This window comes from Oncorhynchus mykiss, chromosome 25 (genome assembly GCF_057628025.1).
Source record: "Oncorhynchus mykiss isolate SJ-2025 chromosome 25, ASM5762802v1, whole genome shotgun sequence".
Lineage (NCBI taxonomy): Eukaryota > Metazoa > Chordata > Actinopteri > Salmoniformes > Salmonidae > Oncorhynchus > Oncorhynchus mykiss.
Window position 1 is genome coordinate 63,066,261 of NC_143046.1, and position 22,046 is coordinate 63,088,306.

Here is a 22,046-nt window from a genome sequence, read left to right on the forward strand (position 1 = left end):
TGTAGCGACTGGGTGTCTTGAAACACCATCCAAAGTGTAATTATTAACTTCACCATGCGGAAATGGATATTCATTGTCTGCTTTTTTTTAACCCATCTATCAATAGGTGCCCTTCTTTGTGATGCATTGGAAAACCACTCTGGTCTTTGTGGTTGAATCTGTGCTTGAAATTCACTGCTCGACTGAGGGACCTTACAGATAATAGTATGTGTGGGGTACAGAGATGAGGAAGTCATTAAAAAAACATGTTAAACATTATTATTGCACACAGAGTGAGTCCATGCTACTTATTATGTTAAGCACATGGTTACTCCTGAACTTATTTAGGCTTGCCATAACAAAGGGGTTGAATACTTGACTAAAGACATTTCAGCTTTCATTTTGTATTAATTTATTTTTAAAAAATCGAAAAACATAATTCCACTTTGACATTATGGAGTATTGTGTGTAGACCAGTGACCAAACAAATCTAAATGTAATATGTTGTAAATTCAGGCTGTAACATAACAAATGTGGGAAAAGTGATGGGGTATGAATACTTTCTGAAGGTACTGTAGGTACAGTTTCAACCAGACTTAAGTCATAAACCTGTGCTATTGTGTGTTTATGGTTGTCTTCCTTTCTGAGTCACTATGTAAACACACTTTGTATACCCTGCATAACCAGGCCAGTGAGAAGAATACAGGGGAACATAGCTGAAATAACATAGACCAATATCTGTCTGTCTTAAAGTGCCGAGGTATGAGATCCCTCACCATGACAGCTGAAGGAGGGTATGTTATGAAACTTTCATCGACAAAAACGGAGATGCATCAGTTGGTGTGATTAATGGGGACTGATGTCGAGCGGTGCTTGTGGGACAAGGGCGGATCCTGAAGGGGCCGTTATTTCTTTTGACAGAAACGTCTGTTGAGCTTTAAACCTAATTTATGAAAAGCTGAGACTCTCACAAATACACACATGTACCGTGTTTTGTTCTATGACGCTCAAAAGCTACACAAGAGTCGTTAGAACGTAAGGGGTTCCTCTACTTAGAAGTTCCAAGGAAATCCTGGGATACAATGTCTATAAAAATGTAATAAGCCTCCATAATTGGCGAACCTTGTTTTTTTATTGACATTTGTCAATAAAACTCATGAATGCCACTGTGTATTTATTCCTTGTCTCACTATTTCCATTTTGCATTATTTATTTTCTATCTGATCTTTAACTCTGCATTGTTGGAAAAGGACCTGTAAGAAAGCTTGTCACTGTTAATCTACACCTGTTGTCTGCAAAGCATGAAAGAAATCAAATGTGATTTGATTTGTTTATGTCAAATTGTTTTGTGTTCTACTTGTAGCCCTGGTTGTCCTGAAAACAACTATCCTTGACGCTAAATATAAGGACTGAACATGCGGATAAATGAATGTCAGATAATTGAAAAGTCGATTTTGGCTGTGGTCTTGGGACTGATAGGCTTAAAGCCTAATATGTTACTGAAGTGTGTTGCAATTGTCACACCGGCTTTTCTGGCTCCAGAAGTGCTTTATATTATTTGCATTACACACAGAGGGTAGCGTGTAGAACTATATTGTATATCATATAGGATTGTCTACTTCCCCAGAAAGCTATCCTGCAGTGTAGCATACACACACTAATCTGGCTGTTCTGAGGACGTCGGTGCTACTCTCTCTGAGCTGGGATACTTTTGACCCACTGACAAAATAGCAGACACTCAGAGAAGCTTCATACAGGTGACTCTGTTCTCCAACTGCCTCCTAACTGATCTCAGCCCTGATCCTCCTATTGAGCACAATTCATCAAAATTATCAAATTAACCACAATTATCCAATTAACCACACATAGCCAATTAACCACAGCCAATCAACCATTTAGCATCGCCAAGTCAGCCCTCCACTCATAGATTCCCTATTGTATTGTATGTGTGCCTCTTTGCTGAACTCTATTCTTGATTTAAGGCAACGTCAGCACAAGGTCCATGTGTTTGTGTACACTGGAATGAATGATTAGATGGTGCTGACTAACAGTGTAGTGGCAGGAGAGGTGAAGGAGAACCAATCTGTGATAGTGACATATGAGGGTCACGTATTTAAGACATAGAGAATTAGAGAATAAAAGTCCAGGAGGGGGGGGGGGGGGGGGGGCTTGTGGTAATGGATGGAGCAGAATGAGTGAAATCGTATCAAATACATCCCATTCCTTCCATTCTGGCCATTATTATGAGCCGTCCTCACTTCAGCAGCTTCCTGGGGTGGAAATAGACAATAGAGAGTGTACTGAGGGGAGGACCTATAAATCAGGAAGAAGACAGTTCCCTGTCAGCTAGCCGACCAAATCATAAATTCTCCTTCTGCCCCACCCTGATCAGACATACACACTGGGGTCTGACCTCCACTAGAGCTCACATACACACTGGGGTCTGACCACCACTAGAGCTCACATACACACTGGGGTCTGACCACCACTAGAGCTCACATACACACTGGGGTCTGACCACCACTAGAGCTCACATACACACTGGGGTCTGACCACCACTAGAGCTCACATACACACTGGGGTCTGACCACCACTAGAGCTCACATACACACTGGGGTCTGACCACCACTAGAGCTCACATACACACTGGGGTCTGACCACCACTAGAGCTCACATACACACTGGGGTCTGACCACCACTAGAGCTCACATACACACTGGGGTCTGACCACCACTAGAGCTCACATACACACTGGGGTCTGACCACCACTAGAGCTCACATACACACTGATTCAGGATACAGGGGGCCTCCATGACACACACATGATATGCCCAAACAGACATACAGTATCAATGCCTTCACACCAGACACACGCGAGTGAACTGACACACATGCAGTTGGTAATGACAAAAAGAGTTGGGTTGTAATGGGGATGACCGTAGAACACAGATGTGTGAGAATGAAACACATATGAGTGTTAAGAATCCACACCTCCAGAACATCTGTGTGGAAGAGATCACACATCCAGACATTTCTTAACAGACAGTATTTCACATGCATTTTCCCTCATTATCGTTACTACTGTCACTGGGAAGTGCAGTACCATTTGGAAACTGATTTCAGTGACTGTTAATAAAGACAAACACACTGTGGGCTGTGTAGCTGCTTGATGCATAACCACAATTGCATAACCACTAAAGCAACGCACAACTGTGTTGTCAGAAACAACAGTGTGGTTTCTGTAGTAAAATATATTGCTTTCCCATAAAGTTTTGTAAGGATGAATGAGAGTATCCAACGTGTATAGACGGCACTGTTTTCACACGCTTGCAGTGCATTTCTCTGGATGCACAGCCGACTGAACAGAAAACACACAGAGCAGGTTGCTCCTATCTGATCCAAGACCATGCTATCTGATCTCAGGATGCCTTGACTTGAGAACTATACACCCACATTACCACACACAACCTGCTGTTGATCACTATCACCGCAGTATCTCATAGTTTACTGTTAAGTAATGACCCTTTCTTATGGTAAAGCACTATAACCTGTACAATCCAAACATGTAAGCCAGTTATTCACACACCACAGGAAGAGACACGATCTACTACTGGCATGGTCACAGATCTGTGTGTGCTTTATTCTGTGTGGCATGACAATTATAGTCAGGGGAGTTGGCTAAAGACTCACAACCATATGAAATAGAGAATTGCAGCAGCTCTATGCAATGCATTTCTAACTGAAATGCTCTCAAACATTCTAACTTGTTGAGCAAGCTTTTAGAGAAAACATCCACAGCTGAATAGGGACAGAGACAGGATGCCCCTAGGGCTTGGATAGGGCTCAGTGAATGCAGGATAACTACCAACCGTCAACAGTGGGACAAAGGGATGTGAGGTGCGACGGTTAAGGCTGACTGGTCTATCAACTGATAATCAAATCATCTTAATTCTCTAAATTCAGACATTCACGAGCTCCTGTTCAGACAGGTTACTGACCTCACCAATGGCAGCCTGGGGTACTTCTTTCTCAACACTATAGGGTCAATTATTGCTTCAGAATTCTTTATGTGGGCCATAGCTATAGGCTAAATCAAGAATCAAAGCAACCTGCACCAGTGCAGAAGCCTGTTCCATCTTCTTATGCTAACGAGATCTAGGTGCCAATTGGCCTTGGATGCATAGCTAAGTGCTTCTCAAGCACACGAGAACAGTACCAGCTGTGTAAGATGGCACGCGACAGCTAGCTACACATTATGGGTGGAAGAACAAAGGACCGGGTGCCAACTGGGTCTTCACAAAATGTACAAAAGATGATGGGCCTTAAAGGTCCAATGCAGCCATTTTCATCTCAATATCAAATCATTTCTGGGTAACCATTCAGTACCTTACTATGATTTGTTGTCAATTAAAATAGCCAAAAATAAAAACCAAAATAGCTTCATAGCAAAGACCAATTTCACAAGCAAGAATTATGCTAGGACTGTCTGGGAGTGGAAAACTAGATGTTATTGGCACGGAGGTTCGGAACACTCTTTCTTATTGGTCAATTAACACATTTTCCACCTGGTGACGTCATCAGGCAGGCCAAAGCTCCATCCCACCAAAACAAGCTGAAATGTCAGGCAGTCTTTTCAAACAGCTCTAGCATTCTCATCATTTTAACAGTATTATTCCAAACTCATAGTGTAGAAATATACAGTGTACAAAACATTAGGAACACCTTCCTAATATTGAGTTGCACCTCCTTTTGTCCCCAGAAACCTCAATTCGTCAGGGCATGGATCCTACAAAGTGGCGAAAGTGTTCCACAGGGATACTGGCCCATGTTGACGCCAATGCGTCGCACATTCTTAATACACACGGGAAACTATTGCACGTGAAAACCCCAGCAGCATTGCAGTTGACATTCAAACCGGTGCACCTGGCACTTACTACCATACCCAGTTCAAAGGCACTTTGTCTTGCCCATTCACCCTCTGAGTGGCACACACATAATCCATGCCTCAAGACTTAAAATCCTTCTTTAGCGTATCTCTTCACCTTCATCTACACTGATTGACATGAATTTAACAAGTGACATCAATAAGGGACCATAGATGTCACCTGGATTGTCTGTCATGGAAAGAGGTGTTCCTAATGATTTGTACACTCAGTGTATAGACAACGTAGGAGAGAGCTTCTTTCTTACACCAGCTTCTCTACTTGACCATTCACAGCACCTCTCCCCTTTGCAGTCAATGTTCAAACCACTCTCCACCATGCATGCAGGGGAAGCGAGAGCAAGGGCTCAGTCAGACTGCTTAGAATAGGACAACTGAACCCAGCCCAGAGTAGCAGCTCACACACAGACCCTCTCTCCATACCCCAGGGAATGTTCTAAAGATACCGTGTGTGTGTGTGTGTGTGTGTAACCTAGTTGAGAGCACATCAGTTGCCCTGCATGCAGCAGCAACTGCAGAGGGGAGGATCCTCCGAGGTTTCACACATTTCAAGGACACATCAATGACACACTCCCTCTAAATCTAGACCAAGCGACGGCATGCTTCAATCTGGCAAGATCATGACAGTTAAGCATGGGACAAACAAATACTACCTTCAGAGTCCATACAACAAGCCTTTCGTAAAATCTTTATGCATTCATGATTTAGTCAGTGTGTTATGCGGTCTCTTTAAAAATCAGTCCAGTCTTGTTTTAAAAAGTCATTTTAGCTAGGAAATAACATGCTAGTGAATTTAAGCAGTGTAACTATGCTGTTGAAATATAATCTGAAAGAACCATCAAAGGAAGAAAATCACAATTCTTGGAATCTGGTATCAACATTTTATGCATCTGGTCATGTGTACACAAATCAAATTCAACCCAAGAGGAACAAGCAGTAAAAATAGCATCGCAAAGTGACATGTGTAATTATAAAGTATAGCAGTTCTATTTTTGTTAAAATGACAAAAGTAGAAGCTCTAAAGCTGGTTTTAGAGAATAGCAATATTCAAGTCTCCTTAACAGAGAAATATGCTATTATTTACAGAACAATTTGTACATCAAAATAAATCACAGTCATGAAAACAAAAAGATTAGTCCCTCCCAGTGTACACATTACAGCGTTTCATCAATAAACTTCAATCCAAGTGTGCATGGACTATTCATCACAGAAATAAACAGACAATGCTATCAAGGAACTTAACTGGCAAACAAGAAGAGACATGACATTTGGAAGTAAGTTTCATTCTGGTTTAATTACAGCATCATCTACCAATATCACCAGGAACCAATGTTTCTGTCTCATCTAGTCCACTACCACCTGGTCATCACTCAATGTGCATAGAGAGACAACAAAAATAAAAACACAAAGGTCCTTAGCACCAGCCTCTCCCACCATGGGTTTACAGACTAAGAGATCCACCTAGTTTTAAAAGAAGTCCATAGCACAATGTTCAGTTTTTTTTTTTGTTTGCTTATAGAGAATAGTCATTGGCTTCTGAGAATGAGGCAGTTTATTTGTTAAGAGTCTGTTGCATAGATAGTTTCTAACCTCACGAGCGTTTAAGGTCGGCTAGCCTCCGGAGGAGTTTCTGCTGGCGGGCTTTGAGACGTTTCCTCTCCTGAGCTTGGTGCTTCTCTCTGCTGTGCAGCTGGAGAAGGTACTCTGTGGCCTGGGTCAGGATGGCCACCTTAGGGGCCTTGGCCGACTCCACCAGGCCCGGGATCACATCCCGCAGTGCCAAGAAGCGAGAGCGAAGGTCGTTCCGCCTCTTCCGCTCCAGGAAGTTGTGGTTCTTCCGGCGGTCAGTGTCCTCGGTGTCAGAGCTCTGGGGGCTGTCTGCAGAGGAAGCTGCGGGGGAGATGATGGTGGGGGAGTCTGGCTGCTGGTGGAGGCTGGAGTCTGGACAGGACTGTTTACTCTGTGGTTCCTCATCATCCTCAGGGTCGCTATCCGGGGAAGGGGCTGCGTAGTTGTGCTGCTGCCGGTGCACAGACATGTGGAAACGCTTTGGACAGGGGTCAGCTCGGACAGTGATGGTCACAGGCTTACGGCTGCCCACCAGTCGGGCTCGGCTCTGCTTGCTCTCCACAGTCACCACGTCAATCACCTCATCGTCGTCTGTTACATCAAAAGAAACAACCACACATCATTGCACAGAGGAATTTAAGCAATAGGAAATAGTTTCATAAACAGTCTGACGCCATGTACCCCATCTCCCACCCATACCACATTTCAATTGTCATGCAATTCCAGGACAGAAACCCCCCAAATCTGTGTGCAAAGCATGTGTGTGTGTGTGTGTGTGTGTGGGGGGGGGGGGGTTAAAACTAGGCCTTCACAGGGACCAAAGCATTTGCAGCAACCGTTTACAAATATTGACTGTGGAAAAGTGACATTCCTTTGAGAGTGAGAAACAGAGGTAATGGGTTGTGCTCGAGATACAGGCTTAAGTACAGCTGAATACTTTGACTCAGCAAAATTCTACATCCAGCCTAGCGTGAGAGTTTCCCTGGCTACCTCCACTTGACGCATTGAGTGGGCAACATCTAGCAGAGGTGAATTGGTTTACTGCATGGTCAGTTTCTTACCAGAGGAATCGGAGTGAGACTCAGAGCCCGATGACACCGGTTTCCTACAGCTGATGGTTGGGAAGGTGAGCACAGCCGCTGGGTCAACGCATTCTGTTGCCACAGTGCTGGGCAGTGGAGAGTCAGGTGGGGTCAGCGGGTTGCACTGCGCTTTGCTGGAACTCATAGTCACATTGTTCTGGGGTGCTGGTGGGGAGAGACGAGCCTGGGCTGCAGCTGATAGGCGCTCACTGACTTTCTCCAAGTGCTGACTGGCCGAGAAACTACTCCACATGCAGTCCTGGATAATAATGGAACTCATGTTCCCAAAAAGCTCCTCGGTGTCAGGTCCCTCGTACTCCTCATCCTGGCCCAAGACCTTGGACAGCCAGCCAAACTTGTCTCCAGGGGTAAAGTACAAGGTACCACTGCTGATTGTCCTGTTAGGAGACATGGGAGGGGTGGGCAATAGTGCAAACTTTTTCCATATGTCCTCACTTGGTGCGGTTGACTTGTAGAAATCCTCCTCTTTGTCAAGGTCATCTAAGAAATAGTGCTGATAGCAGTCGTACTCCATCTCCCAGCTGTCACAATGCGATGCTCTTGAGTTTATTCCAAGCATTGATAATCACCGACTGATCTTTGAGAAAATCTTTACACGACCTGAAGAAACAATTCAGAAGTGGTGCATTAGTCCTATTCTTTAGAAAAGTAGTTTAACCCACATCTTAATCTAGATCATCTTTGGATTCACGAGAATCTTTACACAAGGATCATCAATTTCCCTTCCAAGACTGCCTTTAAAACATGGCTCTGCAATCATCAATAGGTGCTTAAACATTGCAACAGTGCATTCTAATCCATAGGCATGCAATATTCAGAACCGGTCGATTTCTCCCCGTCAAATAATTTATTTTTAAATGTTTTTAATCATTAAATGAGCTGGTATGACGGATTGGTGAAAAATCTACCGATGTGCCCTTGAGCAAGGCACTTTACCCTAATTGCTACTGTACGTAGCTCTGGATAAGAGCATCTGCTAAATGACTATAAAGCAAAATTAACTGTCTAGTGTTTACAGATTCCTATGAAATATGACCTATAATTATGTTAAAAGCAGCTGTTTAGGGTTGTAATGGTGTGGGCGTTTACCAACAACAGAATGGTGTGGGCGTATACAGGTCATAAAATATTCATACTAGTCCTCCTCAATGAGGAAATAGCAAGCATGTTTGAAATGGTCTTTGTAAGGGGGTTTTTCTTCCAATTTATGCTTTGGCCACGAGTATAGAATGGTCAACACTATTTGGATATGTGTTAATAGAATACGAACTGAGATTCACTGAACAGTTACTTTAAAACTGAAAAATTGTGACATGTAGGGGGGGGGGGGGTGTTATTGTACCTTATGGTAGGCGCAATAAATAGTGTCAAACGCTGGGACCCCATCTACTGTTCTCCCTCCCAAGATCTCCATCACGATTTCACCCATGTTCTAATCTTAGCCTGATGCCGTCTACAAATGGGACTACATTAATAATTTATTTCATCTTGTGGGTGCTTTGCCATGATAACCTTGCCATGCCTGGCCAGTCTATTAGCTACGTAGTTTTATGCACCGATGTAACCTTCGACAATGCAAGCAATTGAGAAAAATATATATATAATTTTGCTAAATTCCTTACAGGTAATTGCATAATTGGTCATTGCGCATAGACGTCAAATGTTCTGTAGATGCGCTGCCGGGTGACACATTAATTGCTGAAAGCGCCATCTCGGGCAGCCGTGCATTAAGACAAGACAAAGTAGCCCAGGCTACTTCACTAAAGTTGGCTATATTCGCCTTGTGCGGATGTTAAAAGGGAATGGGTAGCAGCCACTTATTCTTAGAGAAATAAAGTTCCATGTTCTCTTCATTAGGCTAGGTAGCTAGATTAGTTATCTAAAACACTCACCGGTTTATTTAGGATCCCAATCCGCAATTTCCGGCATGGGAGTCGACTTCGTATCAGTTGGTATGCTAGCTAGTAGTTGGAACTCCTCATCAGAGAAAATAAGTAAAACCGTGAAAATAAGTAAAACCGTAAAAGAGGTTGCCCCCAACGAAATGTATGAAAACAAAGTTGAAGTTCGGTATTTCTTTCAGCGGGGTAGTGTAGAAAAAGTGGTGCAATTGATTCCGCCTACAGTCTGGTAAATAGAAGCCACACAGAGCGGTTTTTTTGCACCAGTGTGAAGATGATAAAGTAGGGAGTAAATATCTGCAGCGCCTTATCCGAGTAAACCCCGAGGTTCATTAGCATACACGGGCACGCCCAGTTAAAGCTACATGCGAAGCCACTACAATTGATAGGTCTTTTAGAGATGCAAATCCGTATGAATTGCATTTTCTGTGGTTTTGAGTATATGTAACCTCTATTGACGTACCCATAGAACAATTACAGAGTGGATGAGAAGATGCCTGCTTGTCGATCATGTCAATTATATTTAGGCTATACTGTACTGCAATGGTCATTAACTTGCTTTTGAAAAACATAAACATTTAAGCTTTTGAGTCATTGATGTGTTCTAAATCATATTGCAGAACAGCTTGGTTCAGTCCCAGATGGAGAGTTCTGAGTGAAGGGTGGCGTGTGTCTTTGTAGGGCAGATGTCCCTGTGTGCCTCTTGCTTTAGTGAAGCATATAATCTATATGATCAATAACCAATATTGGTTATCCAGAAGTGAGGATGGGCATGTGCTAACCCTGATGCAAAACGTTGGTTACTTGGTCCTGCCCTCCACATCCCATCTGCCAGTGTGACCTCAGCCATCTACACCCTGCAGAGGCACAGAGAGGTTTCTGGTATAGTATAGAAGTGAAAACCCCACAGTCACTGGAAGTCTTGACTTGAATTATTTATTTAATCTGCTGAACAAACTGGTTGAATTGAGAAAAAAAAAAAATCTTAAAAAAAGCATAACCTATCAATATATAGTATGCCAGATAAAGGGGGTGTTCTGTTGATTGCCCCAAAATGGGTAGAAAAGTGATAAGCAAGCTTTTAATGTTGTGTTGATCACTCATTTTGCATTCTAAAAGACAAGTACCAGAGAACATCGGGCAGATCCATCACTTCACTGAATAGTTATGCAGTATATGCAAGGACAATCCCTCTATTTGCAAAACATTCACACCGTGGTGAATGTAAATGGGGGGAATTGCAAATTAGTGCAGCTGACATGTCATCTCTTTGTGACTTGAGACTGTTAAAAAGTGGGTCCTTGAGACTAGAGAATGCACAGGAGTTTAGGAATACAAAAGAACAACTAAAAACAAAATAAAGATACAAAGAATGTTTAGAGTGGGGAGCTGAATTGTCTTTGAGTGTAATTAAAGTCAGTTTTCCTCTTTTCACCTTGAATTACTTGTTTTCTGTGTCGAAAGACTCAGTTCGTTTTATTGACACTGGTGCTGGCTCCACCAAGTCCTCACGCATTGGGCAAGTGAGACATATTGTTATGCTTTTATTGTTGATCTCTGGTAATGTGCGACCAACCCCTGGGCCGGTAGATACCAAGCAATCTCTTCCGACTTTCTATGATTTTAAAAACAGAGCAGGTTTTGGCCTCTTGCATGTTAATGTCAGAAGCCTATTTCCAAAAATAAACATGATTAGAATATGGGCAAAAATGGAGACGTAAATAGTTTTATCAGAAACTTGGCTAAAGAAATCTTTGTCAAATAACTGGATTTCTATTGATGGGTCCGCGGTTTTTAGAACGGATCGGATGAGTAAAGGAGGAGGGGTTGCAATTTATGTGAAATCCGAGTGTAACACCTCTGAAATTCTCTCGATTACCAAAGCCAAACATTTTGAATTGCTTTCGGTTAAAGTGAACGTACATCACTGTAGTCAGCTGCTACAGACCGCCCTCGGCTTCTGGAGACGCGCTTAACTCTCTTTATGATGTCCTGCACAAGCTACATGACTCCGAATTCATTATTTTAGGAGATTTGGACTGGGACATGCTTACATCTGTATTGGACTCTTTTAAAGAACTGTGTGACTCTCTGAATCTCGCTCTATTAATTAATGCGCCTACAAGACCGAATCCCAGAGCACCTAACAAATCAAAGCTATTGGACATTATTCTAAATACCCCTCACATATACACATCAACTGGGATATTCTGTAATGATGTCAGTGATCACTGTGCTTGTGTTTGAAATACAAAAATGACCAAAGCCAAACCCCCATAATATTGACAGAGTAAGTCTGATTCTGACTATTTTTATATGTAATTTGTGCCGATTGTGATAAGCATGCCCCTGTGAAGAAATTTAGAATCAGTGGAAGGGACAATCACTGGTTTCCAGATAACTTGGCAGAATTAATTAGAAAGAGCAATATCTCTTGGGCTCAAGATAGACATACAAATGCTCCTGTTGACTGGGCCTCCTTCAGAGCCCTAAGAAACAAATGCACAGGATTGATCAGGACGTCCAAATCAGATGACTATTTAAATGTAGTCACAGAGAACCGTAACAACCCTACCAAGTTCTGGAAACTAATCCAATCAGTGTCAGGTTCTAATGTATCCTCTGGCCTTCCTGACCATTTAATGATGGATTCTAATGAAGTGAAGGATAACGCCAATAGTGTAGGGGTTTTTAACAAGCACTTCATATCTGCTGGTTCAGTTTTTGATAATGGTGGGGCCCAGGCCTCTAATGTAAGTTCCGTTACAGTCAACTATGATATAGGCCCTTATGTGAACCATTTGAACTTTGAGCCTGTTTCTTATGCTGAGGTCTATAAAAGCACTAAAGGCTATAGTCCTCCCACTGCTAAAGGGTGGAGATCCCGCAGATGCTAATAACTATCGTCCAAACTACAAACTCCCTATCCTGGCCAAAGTCTATGAGTCCCTATCGAACTCACAGTTAAAAAACTTCTTAATTGAAAAGAACATACTGAGTGGGGTTCAGTCTGGCTTTAGATCGGGGCACAGCACCACAACTGCAGCTATGGCAGTGGTAAACAACATCATTAACGCACTTGATACAAAGCAACATTGTGCTGCTCTGTTTGTGGATTTATCAAAGGCCTTTAATATAGCTAACTATGAATTGTTGCTAGCTAGACTCAGAAACATTGGTCTCAGTGAAGGGGCAGTAAATTGGTTTAGGAACTCTCTTTCTGACAGAACACAATATGTATATACTGACAATCACAAATATAGCTTTCTTGAGGTTAATGGAGGTGTGACCCAGGGTTCCATTTTAGCTCCTGTGTTGTTCCCAATTTTTATTAATGATTTGGGAAATGGGATGCAACCAGCAAAGTTACATCTATATGCAGATGATAGTCATATTCATGTGCTCCTCTGGTTCAGGCTGTTGAAGAGCTCAAGACTGCTTTTCAGTCACTGCAGGCCTCCCTTTATGGTCTCAAACTGGTCTTGAAAGTACAAAAAACTAAATTTTTACCAGAGCTAGAACTCTGCCAGAGAACGTTAGCATTGTCACATCTGGTGGCTTATCTATTGAAAAAGTGTCATCCTACAAATACCTATGTATTTGGCTGGATGACAAGTTGTCCTTTAAAGTTCATGTGGATAATCTTGTGACAAAGCTTGAAATAGAAATGGGGTTTTATTTTCATAATAAGGCTGGCTTACAGCTAGAAAGAAGCTTGTTCAGGCCACTTTTCTCTCTGTTATTGATTATGGTGACTTGTTGTATATGCATGCAACCTCCACCATCTTACAGAGACTGGACTCTGTTTATCATGCATTTATTTATTTATTTTACCTAACTAGGCAAGTCAGTTAAGAACAAATTATTATTTTCAATGATGGCCTAGGAACAGTGGGTTAACTGCCTGTTTAGGGGCAGAACGACAGATTTGTATCTTGTCAGCTCAGAGGATTTGAACTTGCAACCTTCCGGTACAAGTCCAACGCTCTAACCACTAGGCTACCTGCCGCCCTGATGCATCCTTGCACATTATTACAAATGCCAAGTTCCTCACCCACCATTGCACATTGTACCAAATGGTAGGTTGGACCTCACTTTATACGCGCAGAAAGATACATGTGTATGTGTTCATCTACCAAGCCCTTTTGGGTAAACTCCCTCTTTACCTCTGTAGTCTGGTCTCCATCACCACCAGCAGTTACCATACCGGGTCTGATAGGTGGTTGCTACTTAAAGTCCCCAGGACATTTACAGTATTAGGCAAGACTGCCTTCTCTTCTTGTGCACCAGACATATGGAATAATCTACAATCCATGCTTCATCTAGATATGTTAGTGCCACTGCATTCATTTAAAATATTGATGGGAGACTCTGTTACAGATGAGTGTAAATGCTTTTTTAAGTCTGGATCATGTTGTTGTATTGTATTGTTGTGTGTTTTAATTCTGTAATGTATTGATTGTTGCTGCCTGCTTGGCCAGGTCTCCCTTGAAAAAGAGATTCTGGGTCTCAATGGGCTTTTCCTGGTTAAATAAAGGTTCAATAAAAAATGTCATCTGTTTGGATTTCAGATTGAAATGCTCCTTAACACAGCAAAGAGATGATGGAAAGACGCAATACGTTGCCTCAAGATAACACTTCCGCCATGAATAATTAGGGGTTTTCTCATTTAGAAGTGAATGTTTAACACCTTCTGAAACATAATAATTTTTTGAAGGGATTATAAAGCCTTTTAAATCTTCTGGTAAAATAAGCTGCAATGGCAGATGACTACTCTGTGAGCTTCTGGGACTTTGGTAGTAACAGACTGGCCTGGTTCATCTAGCTACAATGGCACAATTAAAACACAACATTGATGAAGTAGAAAGACAAACCAATTTAATTCCAAACTGTGAGGACGCCAGTCTGGTCTGGAGTGCAGTCAGTGAAGGGGAAATAAATGGTGAGTCGGACTCTAGCCTATCACAGAGTTTGAGGTAAAGGTCGCCAACGTCTGCTGAGGAGACAAGACAAGGTCACCATCATAGAACACTGTCCCCTTCACTCCTCTACTCCTCCACCCCTACTCATCATATTGATCAGAGCGGAGCTTGGCGTACTCCATCTTCTCCCTAATTTGATTTGATTTGAATAATTATATATTATTGTATTAGAGGGAGACCCCCACAGGCCCTGTCCGTATAGGACAAAGTAATGACATTGATTAGTGATGGACATCTGTTGTAACAGACAAGCCTTAGGTCAAACACACTTCTACCATGTGGTGTCACCACCCCAAGCCAGAGGGAACGACGTCCCAGGCGGGATCCTCAGGTCACAACACAGTGTGACTTCTGTCCACTCCTGCTGTCCAAATTAAAACCATGGGACCCTGAGTTTTTCTATCAGGTCACATGGTCCAGAAAAGTCCTGGCCCTACCTATGATATATTCAGTCTTAGTCAGCTTGTGTCCCTGAATGTATCATAAGAGTTGGGTTGATAAATACGGGCTTGTGAATAAAGATGGGAGTTGATATTTTTGTGTGTGGGTATTTCAACTTGAGTGACATAAAATGCATTGAAATCAGGCATGTAGTGAGGTGGCAACGGTAATCAAACAGCTCAGAAGGGACAGTTATGAAATGTACATGTAGAACTGATTGAGTGGACTAGCTCATCTCTTCTGCACTGCAGCCAGGACCTCAGTCTCACACAGACCCCACTCAGACTCATCACACTGTGAATAGAGGACCACCCTCCTCCAATCTGCTACCTCTGGAGAAATTCATCCCAACCACTAAGAACAAAAGCCTTTCGGTCAATACAGTTCCAATAGGAGGCTTTACTCCTCCTCTTTCTCCTCTTCTTTCATAAGGAATGAAAACTTTTAGTCTTTCCTCAGCAAGGTTATTGTTGGCGTAACAACGCTTAACAGTAACAATAGCCTCACGGGGGGAGCTCCCCAAGTCAACTCCAGCTTCACTTCAAGTGGCTCCCATTGGCCCGTATTGTCAGAGTAGCATATGTGTGTGAAGCGGAGGAAGACATGGGGAGGGAGTACTGTAGGGGGTTTGGGAGGGGACTCACTTTTGGAGAGAAGTCAAGCAGGGCACACTTGACACCTACACTCAGCCACCCATAAAAAGATGGAGGGCACAATGACAGAGACATTAGAAGGCACTTCTGGAATTCAGGGCTTCTCAGAACATCCCTGGAAGTGTCCCTTTGTCCAGTACCATTCCATTCCCCACAACCCCTTTAACACCCTAGACCCTGACCCCTGAAGTTCTCCTCCCAATCTTATATATACACCATCTAAAAAAAGTGAAAGGTGTCTCTGCTTAGAGAAAGCGTTAAGCAGAGGAAAAATAATGAAACCTCATAGAAAACTACTATTGCTCCCAAGGGAAGTATTGCACCATATTCTGCCAAACCTTCTCAGTACAGTACGATCATGACTAGCATGGTGCAACCATCTCTAGCATGGTATAATGAGGGTATGAATATAATGAATACTAAAATCTTGAGAATTTGATTGGAATCATCAGTTTGGATCGAGAGATATACAACATAGACTTTTATCTTTCTTTCTAAACTGATAACCCTTATCTGATCCTTGAGTTGTGTAAGTAGAGCACTACACTGATTATTCATAGAGTACTGCGCAAAAAACACAAACATCAGTTTACATTTCCACTAGCATAAAAAAAAGAGCTGAATGCAGTGGTCATTCCAAAGAGTCTATAAAACAGTTAGAAAAGTATCTTTGGAAAATATTGAACATTAGAGAGAGATTTTTAATTGAAGTCTCCGTCAGTCAGAAGTCGTTGTTTCCAACCTACACCAAGTGATATGGTGCATGTTCTTACGGTAACACACGTCATAGAAAAGTGTCACAAAGAAAAAGGTAGATGTAAAAAGGAGACTGACTGAGAGAACATCAGTGTAGATGTCTTCAACCTGGTGTCTCCATTGGCTGAGTTTGACTGACACCTGGTGTTGATTATTGGTAAACACTTACTCAAGTTGGAAGATAAAAAGACTGGGCAGAGCACCCATTCACATAGATGAGTGTACGTTTTTATTTCTCCATTATTTTCTCAGACATCGGTATATTGGATCGTGTGAAGTAAAACTGAAATGACTGTATAACTAACTGTCCAAGAGATGGCGACATTAAGCAATTTTCTTCACTGAGACTGGGTGTAATTAAGAAGTTTCTCAGGATTGATCAGTCATACTGACACATAAAACACACACAGGCATGCTTCTTTGTGTGTTACTTCTGTTAGTGTGAGTGTTTGAAAACGTGTCAATAGCAAGACATTTAAGTAATCGATCAGGCAGCTAGAACTTCCTCCCAAAGTTATATCCATGGGTCCATTGTTCCCCAGTCCAGTCAGAAAACATGATTTTCCCGTGTTTTATATATATTTCCACACTATGAGGTTATGATTAATACTGTGTAATTGTGATAATGATGATAATGCCCTTTTAGTGTTAGAGCCATTTTAAAAGACCACTTAAAACTTCTGCCTGTTGTGGTGGGATGGAGTTTGTCTCCCTAGTGACATCCCCAGGCAGTAAATTAGTTAATAGACCAATAAGAAAGAGAGTTCCAAACTTCTCTGCCAACCCCTCCCAACTCAGTCCTCTCCGAGACAGTCCTGGCAAAATTCTTGCTTGAAAAATTGCTATTTGCTAAGAAGCAATTTTTGTTTATTATTGACAGTTGAAAACTATCACAGTAAGGTACAAAATTGTTACCCAGAAGTGATTTGATATTGAGATAAAAATGGCTACATTGGCTCTTTAACTTGGTAGGGTACTGCATAGAGGAAAACAGTCATGAGGGCTGACAGGGAGGGGTTTCCTCTCATTAATCTGTACACAATCGCCCCAGGCAATGTTTTTGTCTTTAGGCCTATACTATATGTTAATTTGCATTAAAACCGACATACAGGTTAAATCAGTAGCTTTGAACTTTGGATGCTACATTCATACAGTGTGTGACATTGACCTCATTTTCACAAACTAAGTCACAATACTACTTCATACTGTATTTTTTGCCCTATGTTGACAAACATAATGTTGCTTGTCAACACAAAGCCTATGATTTTGGAGCTCAACTAACACATGCATACATGCTACTTCCTCTTCTTGTGATCATGTTATACTAGGAAACTCAAGCCATATGGAAAATATGTAAGGGAGTGAGTGAGTGAGTGAAAGTGAGTGAGCATTTTACATTTACTGTACCTTTTGCCTCATTTGTTGATAACAAAATCTGAAAATACTCAGTAACATGATAAAACTATTCCTGCAAGATGTGGGGTATGTGCAACATACAGTGGGGGAAAAAAGTATTTAGTCAGCCACCAATTGTGCAAGTTCTCCCACTTAAAAAGATGAGAGGCCTGTAATTTATAATAGGTGCACTTCAACTATGACAGACAAAATGAGAAAAACAAATCCAGAAAATCACATTGTAGGATTTTTAATGAATTTATTTGCAAATGATTTTAGATTTTAGATTCTTCAAAGTAGCCCCCTTTGCCTTGATGACAGCTTTGCACACTCTCTGCATTTTCTCAACAAGCTTCATAAGGAATGGTTTTCCAACAGTCTTGAAGGAGTTCCCACATATGCTGAGCACTTGTTGGCTGCTTTTCCTTCACTCTGCGGTCCAACTCATCCCAAACCATCTCAATTGGGTTGAGGTCGGGTGATTGTGGAGGCCAGGTCATCTGATGCAGCAATCCATCACTCTCCTCGGTCAAATAGCCCTTACACAGCCTGAAGGTTTTTTGGGTCATTATCCTGATGATAACCAATATGATAGGCCCACTAAGCACAAACCAGATGGGATGGGGTATCGCTGCAGAATGCTGTGGTAGCCATGCTGGTTAAGTGTGCCTTGAATTCTAAAAAATTACTGACAGTGTCACCAGCAAAGCACCTCCACACCTCCTCCTCCATGCTTCATGGTGGGAACCACACATGTAGGTATCATCGGTTCACCTACTCTGCATCTCACAAAGACACGGCGGTTGAAACCAAAAATCTCACATTTGGACTCATCAGACCAAAAGACAGATTTCCACCGGTCTTAATGTATGTCCATTGCTCATGTTTCTTGGCCCAAGCAAGTCTCTTCTTCTTATTGGTGTCCTTTAGTAGTGTTTTTTTGTTGCAGCAATTCCACCATGAAGGCTTGATTCACACAGTCTCCGCTGAACAGTTGATGTTGAGATGTGTCTGTTACTTGAACTCTGTGAAGCATTTATTTGGGCTGCAATCTGAGGTGCAGTTAACTCTAATGAATTTATCCATTGCTGCAGAGGTAACTCTGGGCCTTTCCTGCTGTCCTCATGAGAGCCAGTTTCATCATAGCTCTTGATGGTTTTTGCGACTGCGCTAGAACAAACTTTCAAAGTTCTTGAACTTTTCCAGATTGACTGACCTTCATGTCTTAATCTACTGATGGACTGTCGTTTCTCTTTGCTTATTTGAGCTGTTCGTGCCATAATATGGACTTGATATTTTACCAAATAGGGCTATCTTCTGTATACCACCTCTACCTTGTGTAAAGGCAGATCTCCTCATCGTCTGAAGAAGAGTAAGGATCGGACCAAGATGCAGCGTGGTAAGTGTTCATGACGATATTTTAATAAAGACAAAATGAACACTTGAACAAAAACAATGATGTGAATAACAGAAACCGAAACAGTACCGTGTGGCGACAAACACTCAAACGGAAACAAACACCCACAAACCAACAGTGAAACCCAGGCTACCTAAGTATGATTCTCAATCAGAGACAACTAACAACACCTGCCTCTGATTGAGACCCATACTAGGCCGAAACAGAAACCAAACATAGAAAAACAAACATAGACTGCCCAACCCAACTCACGCCCTGACCATACTAAATAAAGACAAAATAAAGGAAATAAAGGTCAGAACGTGACAGTACGCCTCCCAAAGGTGGGGACTCCGGCCGCAAAACCTGAACCTATAGGGGAGGGTCTGGGTGGGCGTCTGTCCGCGGTGGTGGCTCTGGCACGGGACGTGGACCCCACTTCACCACAGTTTTTGTCCGCCTCCTCAACCACCCCCGTGGCCTCTTATGAGCGGCGACCCTCGCCGCCAACCTCCGACTGGGGACCCTAGCCATTTTTCTAAGGCATTTTTCCACAGCTGGCGATGCTTTCCACCTGGCTACCCCTACCCCGGTCAACAGCCCTGCACTCCCCACAGCAACTCACCCAAGCCTCCCCATTTCTCCTTCACCCAAATCCAGATAGCTGATGTTCTGAAAGAACTGCAAAATCTGGACCCCTACAAATCAGCCCGGGCTAGACAATCTGGACCCTCTCATTCTAAAATGATCTGCCGAAATTGTTGCAACCCCTATCACTAGCCTGTTCAACCTCTTTTTCATATCGTCTGAGATTCCCAAAAATTGGAAAGCTGCCGCAGTCATCCCCCTCTTCAAAGGGGGAGACACTCTAGACCCAAACTGCTACAGACCTATATCTACCCTACCCTGCCTTTCTAAGGTCTTCGAAAGCCAAGTTAACAAACAGATTACCGACCATTTAGAATCCCACCGTACCTTCTCCACTATGCAATCTGGTTTCAGAGCTGGTCATGGGTGCACCTCAGCCACGCTTAAGGTCCTAAACGATATCATAACCGCCATCGATAAGAGTCATTACTGTGCAGCCGTATTCATCGACCTGGCCAAGGCTTTCGACTCTGTCAATCACCACATTCTCATTGACAGACTCAACAGCCTTGGTTTCTCAAATGATTGTCTCGCCTGGTTCACCAACTACTTATCTGATAGAGTTCAGTGTGTCAATCGGAGGGCCTGTTGTCCGGACCTCTGGCAGTCTCTATGGGGGTGCCACAGGGTTCAATTCTCGGGCCGACTCTCTTTTCCGTATACATCAATGATGTCGCTCTTGCTGCTGGGGATTCTCTGATCTACCTCTACGCAGACGACACCATTCTGTATACTTCTGGCAATTCTTTGGACACTGTGTTAACTAACCTCCAGATGAGCTACAATGCCATACAACTCTCCTTCCGTGGCCTCCAACTGCTCTTAAATGCAAGTAAAACTAAATGCATGCTCTTCAACCGATCACTGCCCACAACTGCCCGCCCATCCAGCATCCCTACTCTGGATGGTTCTGACTTAGAATACGTGGACAACTACAAATACCTGGTGTCTGGTTAAACTGTAAACTCTCCTTCAAGACTCACATTAAGCATCTCCAATCCAAAATTAAATCTAGAATCAGCTTCCTATTTCGCAACAAAGCATCCTTCACTAATGCTGCCAAACATACCCTCGTAAAACTGACTATCCTACCGATCCTAAACTTCGGTGATGTCATTTATAAAATAGCCTCCAACACTCTACTCAACAAATTGGATGCAGTCTATCACAGTGCCATCCGTTTTGTCACCAAAGCCCCATATACTACCCACCACTGCGACCTGTACGCTCTCGTTGGCTGGCCCTCGCTTCATACTCGTCGCCAAACCCACTGGCTCCAGGTCATCTACAAGACCCTGCTAGGTAAAGTCCCCCCTTATCTCAGCTCACTGGTCACCATAGCATCACCCACCTGTAGCACACGTTCCAGCAGGTATGTCTCTCTGGTCACCCCCAAAACCAATTATTCATTTGGCCGCCTCTCCTTCCAGTTCTCTGCTGCAATGTCTGGAACGAACTACAAAAATCTCTGAAACTGGAACCACTTATCTCCCTCACTAGCTTTAAGCACCAGCTGTCAGAGTAGCTCACATATTACTGCACCTGTACATAACCCATCCAAAATTGAGCCCAAACAACTACCTCTTTCCCTACTGTATTTATTTATTTATTTATTTTGTTCCTTTGCACCCCATTATTTCTATCTCTACTTTGCACATTCTTCCACTGCAAATCAACCATTCCAGTGTTTTACTTGCTATATTGTATTTACTTCGCCACCATGGCCTTTTTTTGCCTTTACATCCCTTATCTCACCTCACATGCTCACATTGTATATAGACTTGTTTTTCTACTGTATTATTGACTGTATGTTTGTTTTACTCCATGTGTAACTCTGTGCTGTTGTATGTGTCGAACTGCTTTGCTTTATCTTGGCCAGGTCGCAATTGTAAATGAGAACTTGTTCTCATCTTGCCTACCTGGTTATATAAAGGATAAATAAAATTTAAAAAGTGTCATACCCAAGAAGACTCGAGGCTGTAATCTCTGCCAAAGGTGCTTCAACAAAATACAGAGTAAAGGGTCTGAATACTTATGTAAATGTTATATTTACGTTTTTTATTTATAATATATTTGCAAAATGTCTAAAAACCTGTTTTGCTTTGCCATTATCGGGTATTGTGTGTAGATTGATGAGGGAAAAAAACAATTGAATCAATTTTAGAATAAGGCTGTAACCTGACAAAATGTGGAAAAAGTCAAGGGGTCTGAATACTTATTGAATGCACTGTACCTATTTAGGCAATCGCTAGCTGCTGGGCTGCACAGTCCTGGCCCTGGG

At 42.5% G+C, this 22,046-nt stretch overlaps 1 protein-coding gene across 1 annotated transcript; it reads right to left on the bottom strand.

The window, feature by feature from the left end:
- Positions 1-5,788: 5,788 nt before the first annotated feature.
- On the bottom strand, positions 5,789-9,835 carry LOC110505451 (protein L-Myc-1b). The gene is made up of 3 exons (XM_021584678.3): positions 9,486-9,835; positions 7,552-8,193; positions 5,789-7,081 (listed from the first exon to the last, which is right to left on the bottom strand). Exons 2-3 carry the CDS (start codon positions 8,150-8,152, stop codon positions 6,513-6,515), a joined length of 1,170 nt encoding a protein of 389 aa, XP_021440353.1. The 5' UTR covers positions 8,153-8,193; positions 9,486-9,835; the 3' UTR covers positions 5,789-6,512.
- Positions 9,836-22,046: the final 12,211 nt, after the last annotated feature.

Bases quoted from the DNA above. Each gene is read 5' to 3' on its own strand.
- LOC110505451 (XM_021584678.3), bottom strand. From the start codon at position 8,152: ATGCTTGGAATAAACTCAAGAGCATCGCATTGTGACAGCTGGGAGATG. The intron at 7,082-7,551 runs GTAAGAAACTGA...TTGATGTAACAG, and splicing joins GTCTCACTCCGATTCCTCTG to ACGACGATGAGGTGATTGAC.